The 24,189-nt window shown below is 35.9% G+C and overlaps 1 protein-coding gene across 1 annotated transcript in view; it reads right to left on the bottom strand.

The window, feature by feature from the left end:
- The window catches only part of COL24A1 (collagen type XXIV alpha 1 chain), a 380,712-nt gene that overhangs the window by 322,709 nt on the left and 33,814 nt on the right, over window positions 1-24,189 (bottom strand). The window contains exons 3-4 of the mRNA XM_074221770.1: window positions 9,275-10,647; window positions 1,274-1,327 (exon numbers count right to left, since the gene is read on the bottom strand). Of these exons, the coding sequence (XP_074077871.1) occupies window positions 1,274-1,327; window positions 9,275-10,647 (1,427 nt within the window). The remainder of the gene's footprint in view (window positions 1-1,273; window positions 1,328-9,274; window positions 10,648-24,189) is intronic.

The following is a 24,189-nucleotide window of genomic DNA, read 5'->3' as shown; positions in this document are numbered from 1 at the left end:
AGGAAACCCACTCCCCTTCATTCCCCAAAGCAAATGAACCTGACCTTCACCTACCACACAGCAGATGGATGAGATCACTACAGAGCTAAGAATAAAATTACAAGTAGCAGTAGACCCAATTCTGCTGCTGCTGTTGCAAATTTGATAATCTTCCTTGGACATGCTCATAGAGAATGCCTTGGCTGAGTGTTTATAGCCAAACAAACAAGATTCCACGTGTTTCTTCACTTCTTTGGAATTGGCAAAGAAAGGGCAGAGTTTCAAGATCCAGGCTACTTTATGGAGGAAACAGGCATGGCCCATCCCCAAGGAAGACAGAATAGAAAAGGGCAAGAATTCCAGTCTCACGGCATTTGTTATGGGAAAGGCTTTCTACTAGGGGTTGATATATGAAGGGGAAAAAAATTCTTAAAGAAAAGTTTTTGCTTTCAAGGATCTGACATTTTTGAAGACAGGAGAAGGATAAAAATATAAACAAAATTTTTTATTTTGCAGGATAGTTTGAAGAGAAGAGACAGAATCATAATTAGAGGCTCCAGAAATGGCTTGCTTCATGGGAGAAGTGGAATATTTTATGTTTTTCTGTGACACTTGGCTTTGTCCCCCAGAAGTTTCATCTTTGTTATTGCTCTGGGTTAGTGGCTATTTAGCTCTTCTCATTCACTTTTTATTTAGAAAATGTTAGCACCCATATAGAAGCTACAGTATAATGATTTGTTCTAGACTGAAAGTCTAGAAGGTTTAGGTCTCCTATATGAACCTTGTAATTACTTTGTATTTTGTATTTATTTATATCCATACATTACATACTCTGAATGTAAACTTCTTGACTGTAGAGCCTCTGCCCTTTTGTCTTTCTATTCCCAGCACCTTGCAAGCCTGGTACATAGTGGGTCCTCAGGAAATACTTACTTACTGATTGAATGGCCCCATCTCTAGTATGTATTAATTATGTGACCTTGGGTGAGTCAGTTAATTAATTAAAAAATATTTATTAAGCATCTACTAAGTGTCAAATTTGTTGTATTAAGGGCTGGGAATGTACAAAGTAGGAAAATGACAGTCTCTGCCCTCAAGGAACTACCCATCTAGTATCTTGGATAATTAAGTCATAGATAAGCTATAATCTTCAAAGGGCAATTATACACCAGTGTTCCAAGCTGAATATATTACAGATCCTTTGTCTATTCACAAGTTACTATCCACCATCCTCCCCATTCTTTTTAAATGCATCATTCTCATGGTAGGAAGAACATTCAACCCATTTACTCACCCTAGGACCTCTCCTTCCTGCTGGACCTGGTAGACCAATAGGACCTGGTGGACCCTTGCAAAAGAAAGAAATAGAGAAATTAGGCATAGTAGTCACCTAGGCCCTCTCCCTCCAGGACAAAATCAGCAAAGCTTGGAGGTTAGCTTCTTGTTACCACTTCCCTCCTCCCAGCTGATAATGATTTAATGGCAACCTCTACCTCCCCCCCCCCCCCCGGACAACCCCCTATCATCCCAAACAGCAGGGGTAGACCTGGAACTCCACTGTCCTTGTAAAATCTGGTCAGAAATCCCAGCAAGAAGCTCATGACTCATGAGACTGGCTACCCAAGATGGTTTGCACAGGCACTGAAATGGGCAGTTTTGTGGGTAAATTTTACCTAAATTTACTTTTACTAGAGAGGGGGAGCTCAATTTAGGGTTTGAAGACCAAGAACTACAGATGTTCAAGTACACCTCAAACTGGGGCTTCCCCAGAAAAGCTGAAGCCCTGTGGATTTTATGTACTTTTCAAGGAAGCATGCCAAGGCACAGTGTAATGTGTGGAGCGGGACTATAATGAAATCCATCTGTTCTTCCCAATGATAAAACTATACTAAGCTTGCCCTGGTTGGCACCTACTGAAGCCAGAGACTTGTACAAAGTAAAAAATAGTATTGGGGCTAAAATCATACAGACTGTGAAAAATTTTAGGTTCCCTATTGGTTAGCTTTTTTAAAAAATCACTAATAGGCAAGCACCTATTTGCTTCATTACATGGATTGGGGCAGAGAATATATATGTACATGACTTCCACAAAGTAGAGAACTCCTCATATGAACTCATTTGGAAGTTAACAGCAGCCCATTAATTTATTGCTTTAGGTAGAAGGGTCAAACTCCAATAGAAATAATCATTAGTAGCTTCATTAACTCAGAAAACCACAATTTAACATTATGTTGTATTATTTTGTTATTTATTTTTTTAATTATTTCCTAATTATTTTGTTATTTATTATTTTGTTAATTATTTCCTAATTACTTTTAATCTGGTCCAGGTCTGAGGCAGGAGTGCTACAGATAAGTCTAAATAGCAAGATAGTAGATTTGCAGTTTCAAATTCAGTCCTCTCTTTATCTTTATAGAAATTTTATAATTAAAAATAAAATTTCAATAATAAAAGAATTCTAACAGACATATTCACTAGCTATGTGGGCATGGGCAAGTAGTTCAGCATCTCAAGAGTCTCAATTTTGGGGCAGCTAGGTGATGCAGTGGATAGAGCACTGGCCTTGGAGTTGAGAGAACCAGAGTCCAAACCCAGCCTCACACACTTAATAATTGCCTAGCTGTTTGACCTCAGACAAGTCACTTAACCCCATTGCCTTTCAAAAAAAAGTCTCAATTTTCTCATCCACAAAATAGGTATAATAATATTTAGACTACCTTCCTCATAGGATTGATGTGAGAAAAACACTGTAAACTTTACACATTTATGTACAATATCAAATTTTTTAACAAACATGGTATAATCCCACAACATTTTCAAGATATTAAGCATATTTTCAAAACATAAGCAACATTGTAGAGTATACTTTGTGAACTTCTGGGAAATACGATCTATGGCAATCAAATTGAGAATACATTCATCCATTCATTCCTTTACTTTATCATACTGACTCTCTCCTCTCCTTTAATTAGAAAAAAAGAAATTCTAGAAAGATGTCTATCCTTGTCGCTATGATTTCCTCACCACCTCTTCATTTCACCACTTGCAAAATCTGGCTCCAATTCCCACTATTCTAGTAAAAGACTTCCATACAAAGTCACTAATGAACTCCTTATTGCTAAAAACCAAAAACCTTGCAGTGCTCATTGACCTTTAAACCCTCTGCAAGACAACCGTGACTACCTGTCCTTGACACCCTCTTCCCTTCCTTAGCTTGTACAGCATTGAATTCTCAGGTTTCTTCTTTTAGCTTCTTGAATGTCTTCTCTTACCTCCTTATCTACCTCCGTATCTTCCTGGACACAAATATGGCAGTATATTTAAGGCCTCTTCTTGTACTACACTTTCTTAGTGGATTTATCCACTTCCATGTCTTCACTCACCTTTTGCAGACAACTCATATATTAGTAGCTCCATTCTCTCCATTCCCAAGATCTTTTCAGAATTATAAATTCATATTTCCAATGCCCTTGAATTTAAGTGATTCCAAAGTCAAACCCCCTACCTTCCTTCCTAAAGGACCCTCCTCCCAACTTTCCTATTTCTATTGATGGTGTTCCATCCATCCATCTGGACACTTCAGCACTATCTTTGATTGTTCTCTCCTCTTTACCACACACATTTGTAAAATGTGTGATTTGAAGTAGACTCTCTCTGAGGTCCCTCCCAGCTTGGAATCTTGTGGTCCTATAATCCAGTCATAACTCTTATACTTTCTTTTTTCTATTTTTGCTGTTACTCACTTAGGTCTTCATCTCTTCTACCTTGGATTATAACAATTCCCTCTTAACCAGTCTCCCTGTCTCCAATCTATCCCCTATTCTATTCATCTTCAAACTGAACTGGTGCAGTGGCTAGAGCTGTGACTCTGGAGTGAGGGAGACCTAAGCTCAAAACTAACCTCAGAAAACAGATAAAAGGCATCGGGAAATGTGGATAGGAAATTTAGTCAATTAAGTCAGAGGGTGGGTGACTTAAACTGGTTTTTAATATCGTAGAATCATTGAATCTTAGAGTAGAAAGGGACTTTATAAGCTATCTGGTCCCAGGAGTACCTTATCAAGAATCCCTCTCTACAATCTATCTGGCTAGTGGTCATCCAGTATCTCCTTAAAGACATCTAATGAGGGAGAACTCATTATCACCCTAGACAGTTCCTTCCATTTTTGATGAATTCTAATGATTAGTTTTTCTTTGCCCTTAAAACAAACTTACATCTATTTTCTGCTATCATACATTTCTCCCAGTTCTGTTCCCTGAATTCCTTTAAGTTCCAATTAAAATCCTACCTTATATATAGTCTTCTTAATCTCTTAATTCCAGTACCTTCCCAATGTTAATTTTTTACAATTTAACCTGTATGTAGCTTGCTTTGTATATATTTTTTGCATCTCATCTCCCCAATTAGATTGTAATCTTCTTGAGGGCAGGGATTATCTCTTGCATCTTTTTGTATCCCCAGTCCTTAGCATAGTGCCAGGTTATTTATTGATTGCTCTTTGGGGTTAAGCAAAGCAAACAAAATGTTTTCTTCATAAAAACAACCTTTCAAATACTTCAAGGCAGGAAGTCTTCTCTTCCCCTGGCTAAACATAATAATTTACTTCAAACAAGCCTCCTATAGCATCATCTTGAGATCCTTCACCATCTCCTCATCTTCCTCTGACTGTTTTCCAGTTCATATGCCTTTTAAAATATGCTGCCCCAAACTGAACACAATATTCTCAATGTGGTCTGCCTAGGGCAGACTGCAGTGAGAGGCTAATCCTAGAGACTGAAAAAAAAAAACCATAAAGGTGGTGGAGGAAGCAGATGAATCTTTTTGGTTGTCTCTCACTTCATTTTCCATCTTGGTCATGATACATCCGAATGGCTGTGAAGCTCTTTCTATCTAGGCTTTATGATTAAGCATGTATCTTCTTTTTATATCCAAAGATGATTGGATAAACTCATTTCTTTAGGATAAATTTTTTCACGATTTTCCTTACCAGCAAAAGTGAGTAGAATGAAATGATTTATCAGCTTCCTGGTAATTGAAGATCACATATATATGGGATGGTTGACTGAGACTGGCTGCCTAAGGGTTCAATATTCAGAATGCAGTTAAGGACTTAATTTTCTGGCCCAAAAGAAACTGACCAATGTGACCAAACCCAAGGACATAGCCTCATCAGCTAAACACTATAGTCAACTAAATTTGCCACTGTACTTTAAAAACCATTTTTCTCCTCTTGCTAAAAGTATAGAATACTGAATCCTATGGCAGAAATCTCATTTTAAATTTCCTTTTACTCTCAGACTTCTTAAATGAGTATTTGTCATTCAGTAAAAATACACTAAGACCCTACCTATTTCAGGCACTGTATTAAGCATTGAGGATATAAAAAAAGTCAAAAAGTAGTCGCAATCTAATGGGAGAGACAACACAAAGACAACTCTGTACTAGCAAGATATGTAGAGTGTATTTCTCTCAAGCTTCCAGTGCTTTATACTTGCTCAGTTTTCTCTGTTATCTTTGTGTTGATGTTGTAGTCTCCACTGAAATGTAAAATAGGCCATTTAAGGGCAAGAATTCTATCCTAAGGTGCTTGATAAATGTTAGTTGAATTGAATTAAAGAAATGAAAGAAATATTCTAAGCTTCATCACCCTCACTTGAAAATTGCAATTAAAAATTGTTTCACTACCTATCTTACTATGAGGAACAGATGAAATCATGGGCATTACAGAATGTTTGAGTTCAAAGAACCATATAAATGTCAAATATTAATAATCTTAATTATTGTAACTAGTTATTATTAAGAGCTATTTTATTTGTATCTCCCTTGAAATCTAACTCAGATTCTTCCTTGTGACTTGAAGATGCCCCTGGATTCTCCAAAACTATTGTAGGCTATGTTAGTGGAGCACTGATCTTGGATATTTCTGCTAAGGTGGAAGGCTTCAAGGATCACTCAGGGACACATTGCATTGCTGAGTACTAGCCTTGTCAAGTTCAGTCAAGGCCATTTCCAGGTGGCAACATGGTGGAGAATATCTTGACCTTAATGTCTCTTGAAGACTAAGATGATAAAACAAGAACAGTTTTATCATGGAAATGACTCTAAAGAAGATGCAAGACCCTGCTTTTTCTGTATCCTAAGAACTATCAAGATTTTTCCATCTTTCTTGCTACTGAAACTTCATGTAAATGCTGTCTCTTCTTATGAAAATGTCAGATTCTTAGCTGCAAAGATTGCTATGATTTTTCTAATCATATCTCCAGTGCTTTGTAATATGAAACCTGCTTTAAAATGTATAAAATGCAATTGGGATCTCATTTTATTCTTGCAATAACATTGAGAGGTAGTAGCTATTAATATCTCCATTTTACAGATGAGGAAACTGAAGCAGACAGAGGTTAGGTGACTTGTCCACAATCACACAACTAAAGGTCAGATTTGGACTTAGGTCTTTTTGACTCCAGGTCTAGCACTTCTCATTATTTATCAAGAAGGGAGAGAAGGAGAAAAAAGGAAGGGGAGAGAATATTTGTGACTTGAATTGGAAGAGGGAGTAACCATACTGATTAAGTCAAAAATTCTGGAAGTACTGAATTTGTAAATATGAGGAATAATACATGTATGAATGATTGCTTAAAATATGAATGATCATTACTCTTATGAAGTGGCTATACTGTGATAAGTTCAAGAGGGATTTCAATGTAAGAAATAATGGAGTGTGTTTGGGGAATTGTCATTAACTAACTTTCCGCTTCTAAAGTGGAAATTAAGCTTTTCCAAACTAAATTCCCTTCTTACATTTTCATTTTTAAGATGATGTTTTATTAAAACTGGAATGTGAAGAGCCAAAACATACTGTACTGATAATATTATTTTTAAGTAATAATAAAGTTAACATTTATACAGTATTTTAAGGTTTGCAAAAGACTTAACAGTATTTTTATTTTATTCTCGTATTTTAAGGTTTGCAAAAGACTTAACAGATATTTTTCTTTTATTCTCAGAAAAATCCTGGGAACTAGATGATATTATTATCCTCTTTTTACAGATAAAAAAAAAACTAACGTTAAAGGAGGCTCAGTGATTTACCTGGGGTAAGAATCTGAGACCAGATTATAACTCAGATCTTTCTACCTCAAGGATTAGTGTTCTATCCATTGTGCATCAAGATTAAAAATATTTAAGATTAAAATAAAATAAAATTTTTCTCTGGAGAGATTAGATGAACAGATTAGATAATATTATCTTTATGGATTTGCATGAATTGATGAGGAGTGAAGTAAGCAGAACCAGAAAAACAGTGTATAACATTAATAGCAACATTATGGGATGATCAACTCTAATGGACTTTAGTTTCCCTTAGCTATCTTATAAAAAGAATTGTGAGGGGAAAATGCCATCCACGTTCAGAGAAAACCTATGGAGTCTGAATGTAGACCAAAGCATACTGTTTTCACTTTTTAAAACTTGCTTTATGTCTTTTTTTCTTTTTTTCTCATTTTTCCCCTTTAGTTCTTAATTTTTTTCACAACATGATTAATATGGAAACATGCTAAACATAACTGTACGTAAATAAACTATATATATATATATAATATGTATGTGCACATATATTTATATTTATGTTGCCTAACTCAAGTTGAATGAAAGTATGAATGAATAAATGAATGACTTAGTACCTTTGAATTGTATTTCTATTTCTTAATATCACAATTTGATTTAGTATGTTATTTGGGCACACAAAAGTGGATTTTTAGCTGTTAGTTACTATTTCTTGTTACCAACTGGTTACTAAGCAAAAGATTTGTCCTGGATTAATAGTATCTATATACAATATTTGTAGACATATACAAAACTGCATTACATGTTACACAATACATATCAAATAACTTTCCAGTAATAACCACAAAGAAAAACCATTCTAAGCAAGTGGCATCATCTTCTCCATCCATTGGTTTCTGGATCTACACCAATGACTCAACTATATGTCAACTAGCATATTCATCAAACAAATTGGTTTTATGGATAATCCTCTGGTCTGACTGTACTAAAGAAAATATAGTTTTTTCATAGGCATGGGATTCAAAGCAGATATATGCTTTTCAAACACAATGGGTGAGAAGATAACATTTTTTCTAATTACTTGCTTTCTCATAAATTAAAACACTACAGAAAAACTTAAAATGACCTTGAAAAGTGGAAAATATAATCAATTAGCCCTAAACTCCAACACTTCACCAAATAATAGAATGAAATGATCACTTCGATCTGTTGGATTTTCTATCTCCATTTAAAAACCAGCTCAATCACCACCGCCACTGACGGGAGACCATTCCTAGAATATAAATTTCTCGAGGAGGAAGCATTTTGATTATTTTCTTGTTTTCTCAATACTGAGTACCAGTGTCTAACAATAGAGGACTCTTAATAAAAGTTTGCTTAAATAGATTGAATTCATTTTTTTCTCCTTCACTGAATTTGTGTCAGATAGATGTAGCTTGTATTTAATCTTTAAATGCACGTTTATTATGCCTTTAAATTTTTAGTCTGTAGCTTAAAAGAAATTCAGAATTGCTATTCTTGCCTAACTTAGCATGACATCCAATAATAACCAATACAATTGGTCAACAGTAATTTTATGCAAAGCATTTCTACCATTGAGTATATTACCCCCAATGTTAATACCAGCAGTAACTGAATGGTCAACATTTAAATATTCTGAGAGATTCTAAAACTCCAAGTGCGCTTAAGATTTTGTTGGTATCAGTATTCCTTCCACAAATTTGACTTTTAACCCATCCATGCCTGGCCATTCCACATAACTCATATACATATCTTCCCATAATTTAATTAAGTCTAATAGGTTTTTCCTTTGTTGCCCCCCCCATCTGTTCTTCCGGCCCATCTTTTAATAGGAAGGTACATTAATCTTATAATTATAACTATTTTTTAATAGAGAAGGCTGAATTCATATTTAGCAACTGGAATCTCTTGGCTTAATTTCAACTGAAAAAGCAAGACATCTGGTTTGTCTGTAACTTCAGCAGAACTAAGTGCTCCTACAATCTGCCAATAATATTAAGGGGAAAAAACCCCAACCATCCAGCAAAAACCAATAACTGGGCTAAAACTATTCCTGCTGGAACTATATCTTATAGGAATCATAAATTCATTTACTGTGTCCAGGATAAGTTTCTGTCCTAGGTTTGGCTTACTACCTATACTCCATTCCAAAGCTTTCTCTTAAATTCTCAGCAAACTAATTTCAACAAGGCATATTTAAAAGCAACTTACAGGCAGTCCAGGATCCCCTTTGGGGCCTCTAAGATTCCCCATTTCTAGCATCATGTTGAGATCTTCATAGTAATAATAATCATAAAAGCCAGTGTCATAGTTATCCTCAATGTGGTATGTACCATCAGTGTCAACTTTGCCTCCTTTCCACTGATTATGATTATCATCCACAGATGGTTCAGTTGCTGACTGATATAAGGTCATATTCAAAATCTGTGACATATCTGTGAGTTTTTCAGTGTGTTGCTTAACCTTGATATTTTTTAAGTCATTAATTTTATCTTCTTTTATAAGAGGAGGGACAATGGATGGTCTCTCCTTAGGCAAAGGAAGACTGGCCATTCCTTCTTTATGACCCATAAAGCTGTCTGAAACATTTTGGGTTGAACCAGATTTCTCATTAGAGTTCAACATCACCTTTTTGAGTTGATGATGAGGACCTGACAGATTTAAATTTGGTGGGTTATATTCTTTGGTGATCATTTTTGTGACTTGGATTTCAGGTTTCATGAGATCTCTAGTAGAAATGTTTCCCCAGGGGACAGATGATGTTAAAGAAGATGATTCCCAGGGTGCTTGAAGTTTATGGACTAATGGAGTCTCTTTATTTACTGAGTTTGGGTTTCCTTCTCCTTGATAAAATGGTCTATACTCTGATGGTACCTCTTCTCCAAACTGCTTGTGTGATGGAGCCTTTTCCAGTACAAAGCCTGGCATTGTGGTGGTATGAGGGAACCCACTTTCTGATCGGTAGGTATCAACATGGCGACATTGCTGCTTCCGATATCTACAATAGTTTGCTGATGCTTCAGCTGAGGGAATTATATCCAGTTGACAAATTACTCCTTCAAAGTGGACAGAATGGGAGTCCATACTTCCCAAAGTAAACACACCATCAACATTGAATACCTGCACTCTTGAAAGAATGTCTTTTCTGAATTGTTTCTTTCCACAGTCAACAAACATGGAAACCACTGTGTCTTGAATCTCAATGGCAAAGGAGTGCCACCGTTCATCATGAACACTGTAATTGAAAGATGCTGCCAGCTTTCCACCAACATGGATCACCACTTTTTTGGGTAGCAGTTGCACTCCCAATTGCAATCTATTTTTATTTCTGATACTGAAGAGAAAAGCATTGTTGACTCTATGTGAGAGTAATCCAATTACTATTGTGAATTGCTGTCCTAGACTGGATGGCAAAATTCTTCTGGTAGGTGCCTCTATATGAGTATCACTTGTAAGAATGACACCTGTTTCTGCTACATGAACCCCTTGAGGTAATGGAGTAGATGATGATGGGACCACATTCTCTACTGGCTGATGTTTTACATCTTTGCCTCCAAGGCCCAGTTGATAAAGAACATCTATGCCTAGAAGAAAAGGAGAGGGAAAAGGGGGGGAAGAGTATTATTGAATTGCATTCATGTCCTTGAAACAAATGAAAGAAGAGAAAAGTGACTTCATAGAAAAGACAACCAATTAAGGAGAGTTGATAGAGCCACGTGTTTTGGGAAGGGAAACCTTTCCAACTTCCTCAAAGTCCAAATCCTCAGAACAAATTAATAAGTGAAGTAATCATTTCATCTTTTAAAATCAATTAAGATACACAATGTTATTAGACATTTGCTCTACTGCTACTTCCATTACTATTAATGTGACTGCTACTACTACTACTACTACTACTACTACTACTACTACTACTACTACTACCACTATTACTACTACTGCTACAGCTGCTGTAATTGTTTTAATTTATTTCTACTATTACTATTGTCACCACTTCTAATAATTATATATAATATCATATGGTATAATATATTAATATATAATAACGAATATAAAATCATCTTTATAAATGATAATGTATTAATATAACTAGCATTTATATAATGCTTTAAGGTTTGAAGTAGTAGTAATATTGGCATTAGTAATAATAATGGTAGTATTAGTAGTAGTAATAGTATTAATAGTAGTATTACAGATAATAGTAATATTGGTAATAGCAGGAGCAATTGGAATAGTTGTAGAAATAATAATTTCAGTAGTAGTGATAGTAATACTTGTAGCCTCTTTGTTCATGGAATTTTCAATCTGGCAAATATGTGAGATTAATTTTCGCAATGCGATCATCATTTTCAGGTTACCTTTTACAGAATTAGTACTAACATTCCCAGGAGCAAGACTCTGTCTTTGGGGTTAAGAAGATGCATTTAAATTATTCTGTTATATCCAACTGATGAATATAAAATCATTATTATAAATGATAATGTATTAATATAACTAGCATTTATATAATGCTTTAAGGCTCGAAAAACACATCATTTAATCCTCACAATAATCCTGAAGGGTAGGGAACCCCATTTTATATATGAGGAAACTGAGTCCTAGAAGGATGAAATGTGGCCCCAGAGGCAGTAAGTTATAATCAAGTCAATACGTAATAAATGCTTTTGAATTTAAAAATGGTTGATTATTATTTTTACTAAAAAGAAACTGGAGATTTTATTCCCCACTGAGTCCCATGCTGCTGTGCTTTCTATCTTGTAGTCTATTTTCATCCACTCTCCTAGATCATAAAGAGAAGAATCAGAAGGTAAATACGTTATTAAGTAGGATATGAGTAAGGGCACAAAGGGAGCAAAGAAGAGATTAGATCAAGTAATCTGATAAGAACTGAGAACAAGGAAATGGCCCCCTGCTCTTAGATTGGCAGGAAGACAGAGAAAGCAAAAAGTAGAAATGAAGAGGGAATGTCTGGACTTTATGGAATGAAGAGAGACAGAATGGCAATTCAATTCAATTTGACAAATATTTGTAAGTGCCGGCATTATGCTAAGCCTAGGTAATACAAAACCAAAACCAGGAACATACTTATCTATAGAAGAAAACAATATAGAGAAGAAGAGGACATTTATTAAGCATTTACTATGTGCCAGGTACTTTACAAATATTCTCTTGTGATCCTCACAACAACCCTTAGAGATAGAGGCTTTTATTCGTATTTTACAGGTGAGGAAACTGGGGTAGACAAGGGGTAAGAAAGCTCTTATCAGAGTGCTTGCCCCTATTGCCCCCTCCCACCTATCTTTCTCACCTCTTTACCTTCTGTGTCTTCTCCAACAGAAAATAATACAGACAGTATGTGTCTCAGTTCAAATTTGAACTCAGATCCTCCTGATTCCAGGTTAGAGGTCTATCTACCACCCTACCTTGCTTCCTCTATACACGGGAATAAATACAAAGTAAAGGGTGATCAATCAACAACTGGCTACTTGCATAACAGCTTCTGTTCCAGAGGCTGAATATTCAAAGATGAAGGATGAAGCAAAACCTTCTCTAATGTGTGGCTTTCTGGCACTTTCCTTTTTTTTTTAATTTAATTTTTTTAAGGCAATGGGGTTAAGTGACTTGCCCAAGGCCACACAGCTAGGTAAATATTAAGTGTCTGAGGTCGGATATGAACTCAGGTCTTCTTGACTCCAGGGTCTGTGCTCTATCCACTGTGCCACCCAGCTACCCCCTATCTGGGACTTTGAAAAGCATTTCCCCATGGAGGGTAAAGAAACCCAGAATAACTTATTCCAGTTTGACTACAATATAGAGAAAATGAAAGAGTTCTGCAAAATGAGCCTGGAAAGTCAGGGAGAACCAGATCATATAGGCCCAAAATGATAGACTAAGAAGCTTCCATTTTAATGCTATGGAGGCAATATTAGGTTGCTGAAAGTCTTTGAGAAGGGGTTGAACAAGGTCAAGACTTGGGCAGTAGGAGAATTATTTTTGAAGCTCTGGGAAGGACTGAAGAAAAATAAGAGCCAGGGAGATCAATTAAGAAGTTTACAATGACAGGTTAGATGCGACATGGGCAGAACTACTATGGTGGCAATGAGAAGAGAAGAAAGTGGGGGGAAATGGTAGAAAAGTTGACACCACTTTAGCAATTGTTTGAATGGGGGGAGGAGTGAGAGAATTAGAGAGAAATGAGTCAAAGACTCTAAAATTAAAAATCTGGATGGGTGGGGAGGGTGTTCAACAGAAGGACAAAGGTTTGTGGAATAAATAATGAATGCATGTAAAAAAAACCCCACTACATTCAATATTCAGTGAAATGATTTACATATTCACCAAAATAGCCAGGAGGAAAAATGAGAAGAAAAGGTGTCTAAGGATCTCTCATTAGTGGGGATTGGAGGAGAGAAAATAGAAGAGAGGCAAAGCAGTGATGGGAAGTTGGATTTTTAGAAAAGATTTTGAAGATAACAGCTAAAGGCAGTTTAAATTTTCAATAGGATTTTTGTTTTTAGAAAGAATTACTAAATATGGGGCAGCTAGGTGGTGAAGTGGATAAAGCACCAACCCAGGAGTCAGGAGGACCTGAGTTCAAATCCAACCTGAGACACTTAATAATTGCCCAGCTGTGTGACCTTGGGCAAGTCATTTAACCCCATTTTCTTAAATTAAAACAAAAGAATTACTAATGATGTATCAAAGAAACCAAAAAAGAAAAGGCATAGAAAATAGGGAGGGGGGAAGTAAAGTTTCTCTATAGTTCAAGCCTCACTTGAGAAGTTATAGTGATTTTTGTACTGACATAGTGAAGAACCATGGGCAGTTTGCTGCAGATGTTAGAGACAAGAGTGGCAGAGCTCAGTTTCAATAAATATGGATGGCAAGTTTTCCTGATTATAATATGCAGCCAGCTCCCCTATCAGTGCAAATAATAAATCTCCGAAAGCAACTGCATGTACTGATTTCACTTTATTCAAAGTTATAATTATATAAAATACAGTAGGTTCCAGTACAATGTAAATACACAGAATGAATTTAAATAATGCCATCTCTTCACAGGATTCATTATCTGCACCTATCTGGATAGTCAGAATGAGAGAATGGATATAAGTCATAAAGGAATTTATTGTTGAAGTATTCAATTTAACTACTTTTTAAATGAAGACATTTTTAGGGGAGGTGTTATATGTTGGTAATTTAAATAAGGTTAATGCATTATCAGGGATACGTATATAGAAGGCATTTCATACCCTTCTTTGAAATGAATTGAATTTTAATTATATGTTATCTTTCATATAGAATGTATTTGAGATCAGGGAATCTCATTTTTTCTGTGTATATACCAGTTCTTAGCATGGGGTGTAGTTCATAATAAAGGCTTAGAAAATGTCTTTTTTCATTTATAATTATCTTTATTATACTACCTTTGATCAAAAGATCAAAATTCAGAGCTGAAAGTGACCTTGGAAACATAGTCTACCTCATTCATTTTATAGAAGAAACTGAGACTGTCAGAGGTAAAGTGACCTTTGCCCATGTGAGCCACAACATTCCAATCTGTAACAAAAGTCATTGATACAGAACTCTGAGTATGAGCAATCAGTTTATTTAGAAGACTGGTGATCCCTAGTCATTTGGGTCCAAGATTTTCCTCATGATCAGGGACCTCAATGCTAAAGGGTTTAGGAGCTTTAGAGATCTTAGGGAATCCCTGGGAGGTCTCCTAATCCTTGGGAGTTTCCTTCAGAAGCAAGGAAAATTCTTTGACTGACTGAACTTCAAAAGTGAGAGAATTCCCACAATTGACCAAAGGCAATGTCCATTAATCATAACTATGTCAGGGGCCTTTCATAAGTCATTAGCTATAGCTCATCAATTATAGACCATCAATGGCAGGTCATATCAGCAGGAGCTTTCCATGGTCCATCCACTAGTTTGATGACTATCAGTATTCTAGGGTCCAAGGAAGATGTGGTTTTGAAACACAGGTCATTATGGAAAGAGGGTCGTGATTCACAAGGGTGGACCTTATTTCAAGTGTTAAATTTGGAGAAATGTACCTTATTTCAATGTTGCACTTGACAGAGAAAGTGGGGTAAGTATAGTAAAGCAATTAAATCTTTGTATCAGATTTAACTAATGTAAATGATTAATCAACTGTAATTATATAATCATCAGTATATGGTAGATTAATTAATCATAACTTTTATTCTAATAGTATTAACTATTATAACTGACTAAAGTCTAATCATTACTACTTAATTCATGATGAACTGAACAAATGCTGAGTAAATATAGTAGGGGTATCAAAATTTCTTCACACCTAAGGTCCTACAGCTAGTAAGTAGCAGAGTCAAGATGCCAAAGTCAAGATTTTTTTCAATTAAGGGATATTTATAAAATACTATCTCTAGGGGCAGCTATGTGGTACCATGGATAGCACACTGGACCTGGATTCAGGAGGACCTGAGTCCAATAATCTAAATCTAATCCTTTTACTACTGTGCGACAATACCACAATTGATTTTATGAGTTAATCTATTTTCACATGTGATATATGTCACAGTCCAACCTTGTTCAATAATAAAATTATTCTATATTTTCAGACTTTTCTTCTTTTTTCCACTGGAAATCTGAACTGGAAGATTCTCTAATTTATTATCGATTTAATAGAATATTTATCTCTACAAATTATAACTGGAAATTATCATTCTAAGGATATTTGCCTGAAACTATAGAGCAGGGATTCTTAACCTTTTTTTGTATGGCATGGATACCTTTGGAAGTCTAGTAAAGTCTATGGACCACTTTACAAAGTAATGATTTATATTACTCTGCATAAAATAAAATACACAGGATAACAAAGGAAACTAATCATATTGACCTACAGTTATTAAAATAAAAATTTTAGAAACAAATTAATGGGTTCCAGATCTAGAACCCTTGACTAAACCATCTTGTTATATTAGCTGTTTGAGGACTAACAGGTACTTGAGGAATTATATTTAATAGGGTCATGTAATCTCAGAGAATGATTTGGGACAATTGCAGTCTTTGAACTGGAAGGAGATGAGTAACATTCCAAAATTGTTAGAGGGCCACAAACAGTTTACAAAGGATAAACTGAGAAGAAATAGTGGAGGCTGCAAGATATAAGCAGCAGCTGTGAAAAATAGTATCCCTTTCACTAGCTAGGATATGAGCAGAGATGGAAAACGTCAGGGACACTGGGATAACAGGCAAAAGAAGAAAATGAAAGAGACTAAAAGGGGAGAAAGAGAGAAAATAGAAAGGGCCATTGTGTCTACACATATCTCAGAGCAGATGGCTTGGCCTGAACCAATGCACTTTAAGGACTAAAGGGAGTTCCAAAAAACAAGGTCTAGCCAACTTTTCTTCCACATTTCTGTATAGCACCAGACACTGTACCATTTGCTTGCTTTACATAAATTTGCCTTCACACATAAAGAGGCATGGGATAGGGTCTACAGAAAAATCATAAATTGAAAATAAGACAAACACGCAAACCTCTACTTTAATATTGGGAATTTCTAGAACTGGGGGCTCTGAGCTGCTATGATGATACTATTAATTTTTCACTAAGTTTTCAATTTTGGAGAAAATTAGAAAACACAATGGAAAATGTGCTTAGCGTGGGATCAGGAAGCCCTGAATTCAGATCCTGTCCCAGTCTGTTACTGTTCCCATGATCTTAGGCAAATCATATAACCTCTCTCAGATTCAGTTCCCATTTATAAAATGGAAATTGTAAGGGACTGTTTTATGTGTGAGAGTACTGGCCTGAGGAAGTAAACTTTCATCACTTGGTGTCCTCGAGCACTGGAGCATTGTTTTACTAGTCAACTGGAGAGTGCCACAGGAGTAGGAGTGGACCAGGGACTGGGGAGGATATTTAAGCACTTGTATTCTGGTAAATAAAGGGAGAACTTTTCAATGAACTTTCCATCTTTGTCTCCTGGCTCTTCAAAGGTTGTCTGGGTAAAGGATAAGCTAGCTGGCAGCAACCCAACAGGAAATAAAAGTTAATTACCTCTCAGGGTTGTTACAGCAAGGATTAAATGATATATAAAGTACTTTGTGAACCTTAAAGGACTATATAAATGGTAGGTATTATTATTAACTATTATTTTTATTTGATATAGACTCCTTGGGATTGCAAAGAAGGGGATACATGGACCATAGGGCCATTATACTATCCATGAACTAAAAAGTGAGCCAATAGTTTTAACAAAGTATGACTGATTAAATCTCCATAAAGAAATCTGGTAAGGAGAAAGATTATCAAAGGAAAGACCATTCCCTAAGTCAGTGGTATCAAACTCAAATAGAAATAGGGGCCACTAAACCATATAAAAAATTCCTGAAGTCTACTTAGGAATAGTGACCTTAGAAAACCACATATTAACATTATCTGGGTTCTAGTTTATTTTCACTTATTTCATCAAATATTTTCTAATTGCATTTTAATCAGATTCTGCTGTGCTAGAAGTCCAGGATGACACCTCTGCTTTTTGATATAGGACTCCCTCCCCATCTCCATCTTTCTTTTCTATCATATGCTTCCTTGATATTCTTTATTCTACTTCCCATGCATAGGTCATTATTGAGAATGTGTTGTATTCTGTATGTGCCCACCATGTGATTGTCATTTGCTCTTTGGTTGAATTATAAATTTGATTATTTAAAAGTAATAGTATTCAAAGACTTGTAATCATGCAGAATTATCAGGAGAATAGTTGTGCTTTTTTTAAAGGGGTTTTTATGCCAATTTATATTGGAATTATTTAACATATGGCAATTTCCTAAATGCTGTCCAGAAGACGCTTTCTCCTATTTAATTCTGTGTCCAACTCATCCCTTTGCAGTGCATATGGTATAGATCAGTAAGGCTTGGGAATACTCCAGTTCTGCCCCCTAAGACAGGAGGAGGAGGAGGAGGCAGAAGTGATCCAGCATCAGTCTGCCAACTCTACCCTTCACAGCTACATTTATACCCACTAGCATTACATTAGTCAACAAATTTATAATTTTTTTTACTTAGAAAAATCCCATTCTCCAGCATTCCTACTGAAACCCCATTGATCCCCATTAAAACCATTAGATTGTTTCACACCAAGGGAATAACCCATTTATAAAAAATTAAATAACAAATATAATAATAAAGAATAGTTTAGCATTAGCTATACTTGGAATGATTACACTGCATGCAAAATCTGGGATGAATAAAAATTTGGAAGTATATCCATAAGTACTGCACTATCTCCAATCTCAATTTTTTCTTCTGTAATCCTAAATTCAGTAGCTATGTGCTAACTCAAGCTAAGGAATAATAACTAAAAGTGCATTGCAAATGAATAAATTTAACATTAAGGACTTTAAAGAAAATCATTGACAAATGTTATTTTAAAATAAATATCACTGTTAAGCTTTTTTTTCAATCAAGAAATATTTATAAAATACTATCTCTAGGGGCAGCTAGGTGGTGCAGTGAATAGAGCATTGGTCCTGGTTTCAGAAGGACTTGAGTTCAAATGCAACCTCAGATACTTGACACTTACTAGCTGTGTGACCTTGGGCAAGTCACTCAACTCCATTGCCCCACAAAAACAAAATCAAAAAATTAAAATCAAATAAAATACTACCCTTAGAGGCAGCTGAATGATAAAGTAGAGATAGCTCAGAAGCTGGACTTAGAAAGATTTGAGGTCAAACTGAACCTTTCACACTTACCAATTGTATAAGTGATCCTGGGCAAGTCACTTCACCTCTGTCAGCCTCAATTTCCTCATCTGTTAAATGGATATAATAACAGTACCTACCTCTCAGAACTGTTATGATGATAGAGTTTATATTTGTAAAGTGTGTGATAAATCTTAAATTACCATGTAAATGCTATCTATATTATTATTATTATTATTATTATTATTATTATTATTATGACAAGCCTCTCTTCAGTTTCCTGCTCTTCAATCCTTCAGGAGTTCTAGAATCTCAACAGAATCTCCCTTCTTTAGCTCATGTATCAAGCCATCATACCTTCTCATTTAATGTCATTCTTATCCTTATTTGTTGACCCATAGCTCCAAGAGAAAAGGTCTGCCGCATGCTGGGGGTTTCCTGTAGATCTTTTATTTTTTTTATATCTTGCAGAAACTAGTGAAGAACTTGAACCTCCCCCCATCCCCATCTTCCTTTTCTGGCCATATGCTTCCTTGGTGATTCCCTTATCATTATTGGAAATGTGTTATATCCTGTGTGTACTCACCACAAGCCTGGCCATTAAGAATTTGATTCTTTAAAGATTAAGGTATTCAAAGACTTGCAGCTATACAGAACCATCAGAATATTTGTGTTTTAAAAAAAATTGTGGTTTTTTACTGGGTAACAGCATGGGATTATTTAATGTATGGCAGTTTCCCAATTGCAGAACAGCAGACTCTTTCTCCTTTTCAATTCTGGGCCGAACTCAGCCCTTTGCGTTGCATTTCCCAGAAATATGTATGGACAAAATAACTCAATGGGCCTGTCTTCCAACTTATGTTGTAATATGGATAATAAATGTTTTTCATCCATTTAATTTATTTTCCATGTGTACTGTCTTTTTTTTTAAATCATGGACCTCAGTGAGGAGTCCTGTGTTGTTCTGTGGACTGATGACATCATCATAGCAGTATCCACAAATAGGTATAACTTTAAGGAAGATCTCATCAATTTTACTTGAAGGGATTCTTTACCTAGGATCCATGGATAGATTTAAGGATATCTGGGAAATAAAATGGAAAAATTCTTACATCTTTATTTTCACTAGCTTCTAATTGAAATTTACATTCCCTTCAATTATGATGAAAAAAAAATAAGATCCTGAGAAGGGATCCATAGGCTTCATCAGAGAGCAAAGGAAATCCATGATACACAAAAAAGTTAACAATTCCTAATGTACAGGGAGTTAATCTCCCATTTGTATTCTGCAAAAGACATCTTGTGTAACAGTGAAGACCATCTTTGGTTAGCATACATCTCCTGTTTTATGTCTCATTTAATATTAATACGTAGAGGTTCATTGAAAAGTTATCTCTGTGACTGCATGGATGCTCCTTGTTGGAGGAGAATCTTCAAGGCTGTTTTACTCTTTGCAGAGAGGCTAGAGCTGAGCCAGGACAGCTCATATGCAATTAGACACATACTGCTGTCTAATTCATTTAAATTAAGTTATTAATTAAATTTATAATTTCATCTCATTCTACTGCAGACCAGAGATCAGTAAGCTTTTGTCCCTAGTTCAAATGCCAACCTGCCACCTGTTTTTGTAGGACCCTTCCAAAGTAAAGAATGATTTATGGCATTTGGTCTGTGAGCTCCAACTTGCCAAACCCTAACTGAGGCAGCCCCTTAAGACTCAGTCATTGAGCAGTCCTTGCCTTGTTGATAGAGGATTTCCACATTGGGAGTTCCCTAATGATGCCACATGTCCTTATCTCTGAGTTACAGATAAAGAAACCAAGGCTGAGAGGGATTACGTGATTTGTCTAAGGTCACAAGGGAAGTAATCAGCAAAAATGGAATTTGAATCCGGAGTCTGATTCTTTCATTGCCCAATAGGGTTGTTGTGAGGCTCAGATAAGATTGTGAATGCTAACCAATAGTGTTCTCCACTAAGAAGGAGGATATCCTGAGCAGGATCCAAATGGATTATCTTTAGATCTACTTTTGTACATCATAGATCATTTTAGCCATCTGATGAAATAAGACTTTTTTTTAGTGACTTGTGATTCTTAGTATCCTTTGAGCCTTCCTCCCCTAATTCATATTCACACAAGACTAGAGGCTATGATAGTATGTCAGTAGGTTGTCCTGACAGCAGTATTTATTAGTCTAACCTACTGGTGAACATACCTTAGTTATGTTGCTAGCCTTTAGACAACGGAGTTGCTACTGGAACTATCCCTGAAACCTTCCCAGAATGGTAGAATCTGACAGAAGCTGTAAATTGATTGAAAAGACTTTAAGAACCCATGTCACCTCAACAATGACATAAAGCATCAGAAGAGAACCTTCTAGAAAAATCTAATTTCATCTGCTTTTACTCTTCAAGACTCACAGAGTGAGCTTTCATCTTAATTTGCTCAGACATTGACCTTCCCACTGATCATCTTCTCACCATGCTGTCTGCAATACAACCATCATTCTCACCTGTACTAACACACACACACACACACACACACACACACACACACACACACACACACCACCCCAGAATCCTCCTTGGAGTCTGATAGATGAGCTCTTGCTTTATCTTGCTCAGATCAAGCCTCCATACCACTTCTGACCATCTCCTTACCATGTCACGCCATATTCTCTCCTTGTATTGTCTTCTCCCAGGAAGAATACAAGTTCCTTAAGGACAGTATTTTTCTTATTTGCTTTCATTTTTATTCCAAAGTAATTGCTTAATTAATGCTCTCTATCATCTAGCTAGCTGGCTTTTTCATCCGATCTAATTGGCTGAATGTCTACATTTATCTATTCACCCATATCTGTCTATATATGACTTTAAAAAAAAAATCTTGACTTGTGATTCTCAGCATCCATCTATGTGTCTATCCATCTGCCCATCTACCTACCTAACTTGTTCACTCTTTTACTTGCTGTTTCTTCATTACCCAATCAGGGTAGTCTGAAGTGCAAAGTAGTCCAATCAGGACTACTTTATGACCCATTTTCTATGTTCTCTAACTATGAGGATCATGTTTTCTACATCACTGAAACCCTCCATGAGCATTGAACACATAAAGAACACTCCCAGAATACATGGTGATTGAGTACACAAATAAGGATCCCATACAAGTTTTCAAATAATAGTAAATTTAAAAAGAGCTCCATAAGAGATCACAAAACTAGAATGCTAACATTTAACTTTAACCTCTTTCACTTTATTCCCTAAAGTCCTTGGCAACCCATTGCCCAAGATCAAAGAAGAGAGATTTAGAACCCAGGGTAAAAAAGGCTAACTCTCAATAAAAGAGTAGCTCATGGGAGAAACATAAGAGAAAAATTAAACCAAGATCAAAGCATCTGTGCTTTTTTAGCCTAGTGAATGTCACATTAAAAAAAATCCCTTTCCCGCTCCCCACCCCTTATTTAAGAAGTTGTGGCTTCATTCTAAGTGATTTTTGCATGAAAATTGTTCCATACAGGAAGACAGCAGACATTGGAACATGGTCCAGCTTTGGGTGTGGATTTGACTGCTTGTGAGGCTAGTGGCCAGGTTCTGATTTGCTCTGTATTGGGGAAGCCTATTTTTTTTTTAAACCAAGGAAGGTAAAGTAAACCATAGGTAGTGGCACATGTTCATGTTCTCTGTCCCTTAAACCTCCTTTCTGAGTTGTCTCTTTCTGTCATCTATTCCATCCCCGTTGGCATTCAGTTCCATTAGTCTGTTCCTCCAACAGACAAAATTCCACTCACTGTTTCATATCCTAATTATACACTTCCTACCTCAATGACACGCCATATTCTGGACCTTCCTTTGTCTTCACCCATGATTGAAGTGAATTTCACCCAAGTCCCATTGTCCCATTCTCTTCGGATCACACTTGGCAACCAATGCTCTGATCTAATTACCTAATTAGCTACCCCAGTGGTTCTCAAGTATACTACTGGGGCATAAACCCATTAAACAAAACTTCAGTGGAATATATCTTTATAAGCTTTTAAAATGATTTTAAAAGACTTATTACAGAATAAGATGAAGCTAATTCCACCATCATTAATTTTATTCTGAACGCAACATCACATTTATTTAGTGAGAGTTATGTGGTTATTTGCTCTGCAAAAGTATTTTCTTCCACTTCATGACTTGGAGGAGATGCTAGGTTCTCAAAGAACCCACATCTGGTAGAATGCAAGCCCTGGGCTTTGAGTACTGGCCTGGCAATGGATTACCTATCTGTTACCTGAAAAGCAACCTAGTTAAATTTAGAAAGTCTCAACTTGAAACAAATTTTTCAGTTATAAATAATAGGACTTTTTAAAAGAAGTTTGACTTATGATTCTTAGCATCTTCCGAACCTTTTTTATACTGATACAGTTCTTCATTATGGTATGGAAGATATGTGGATGCTTTCTATCCAGTGTAGCACCTCTCTCATCTATGAGCATGTAAACACTCTATATTTTCCTCTTATATTCAGTCATTTCAGGCACATCAAACTCTTTCTGACAGCATTTGAGGTGTTCTGAAAGATACCGGAGTGGTTTGTCATTTCCTTTCCAGGTCATTTTGTAGAAGAGAAAACTAAGGCAGGCAGAGTTAAATGACTTGCCCAAGGTCACACAGATATACAGCATTAGAGACTACATCAGCGTTTCTCTTTGTTTCATGGATTGCCAGAGTAGAAGCAATTATATATTTCAAAGTCTCAGAACTATGTAATAAAGCAATATTGTGAAATAACAGTAATAATACTTAACAATACTTTCAAAAAGTGAAATTCTCATATTAGATTTGAAGTCAGAAAGCCCATGTTCAAATCCCAGCTCTTCTCCTAGTACTTTGGATGACTTTAAGTGACTTCACTTTTTAACTATAATTTCTTAATATATAAAATGAGGTTGTACTAAATGACCTTGAAGTACTCTTCCAGCTCTAAATCAATGAACCCACAATCTAGAAAGTCATAGAGAAGCTGCCATATGTATTTATTGGCGGAAGCAGCTATTCCCATGACATCCTATGCCTTTGAACAGTTGGTTAAGTGATTTGCAATTGACAGTAAAATTGGAGATGACAGCTCACCTCATATTGAACTCTGCAATAATTTTCACTCTCCCCTTCATTTCCATATATCAGCATTTTGGGGAGAAACTGTTACAGTTGGGTAAATTTCATGTTTAAAAATTCAGGGGTTTTGTTATTTCATTTGTTTGTCAATGCCTTTGTAATTTTGCTAGATTCTGCATGGGACTGTTTTGAAAATGTTGAGAGCTAACACATGTTATACATTACTGTTCATCATCCTGACTAGAGAAAATTTTGGGTCTATCTGCATTTTAGTCATTTGGGTGGGAATTGTAATAAATTTTGTGATGGACCAGAGTTTGGG

This window comes from Macrotis lagotis, chromosome 2 (assembly GCF_037893015.1).
Source record: "Macrotis lagotis isolate mMagLag1 chromosome 2, bilby.v1.9.chrom.fasta, whole genome shotgun sequence".
Lineage (NCBI taxonomy): Eukaryota > Metazoa > Chordata > Mammalia > Peramelemorphia > Peramelidae > Macrotis > Macrotis lagotis.
This window is presented reverse-complemented; position numbering and strand designations above follow the sequence as displayed.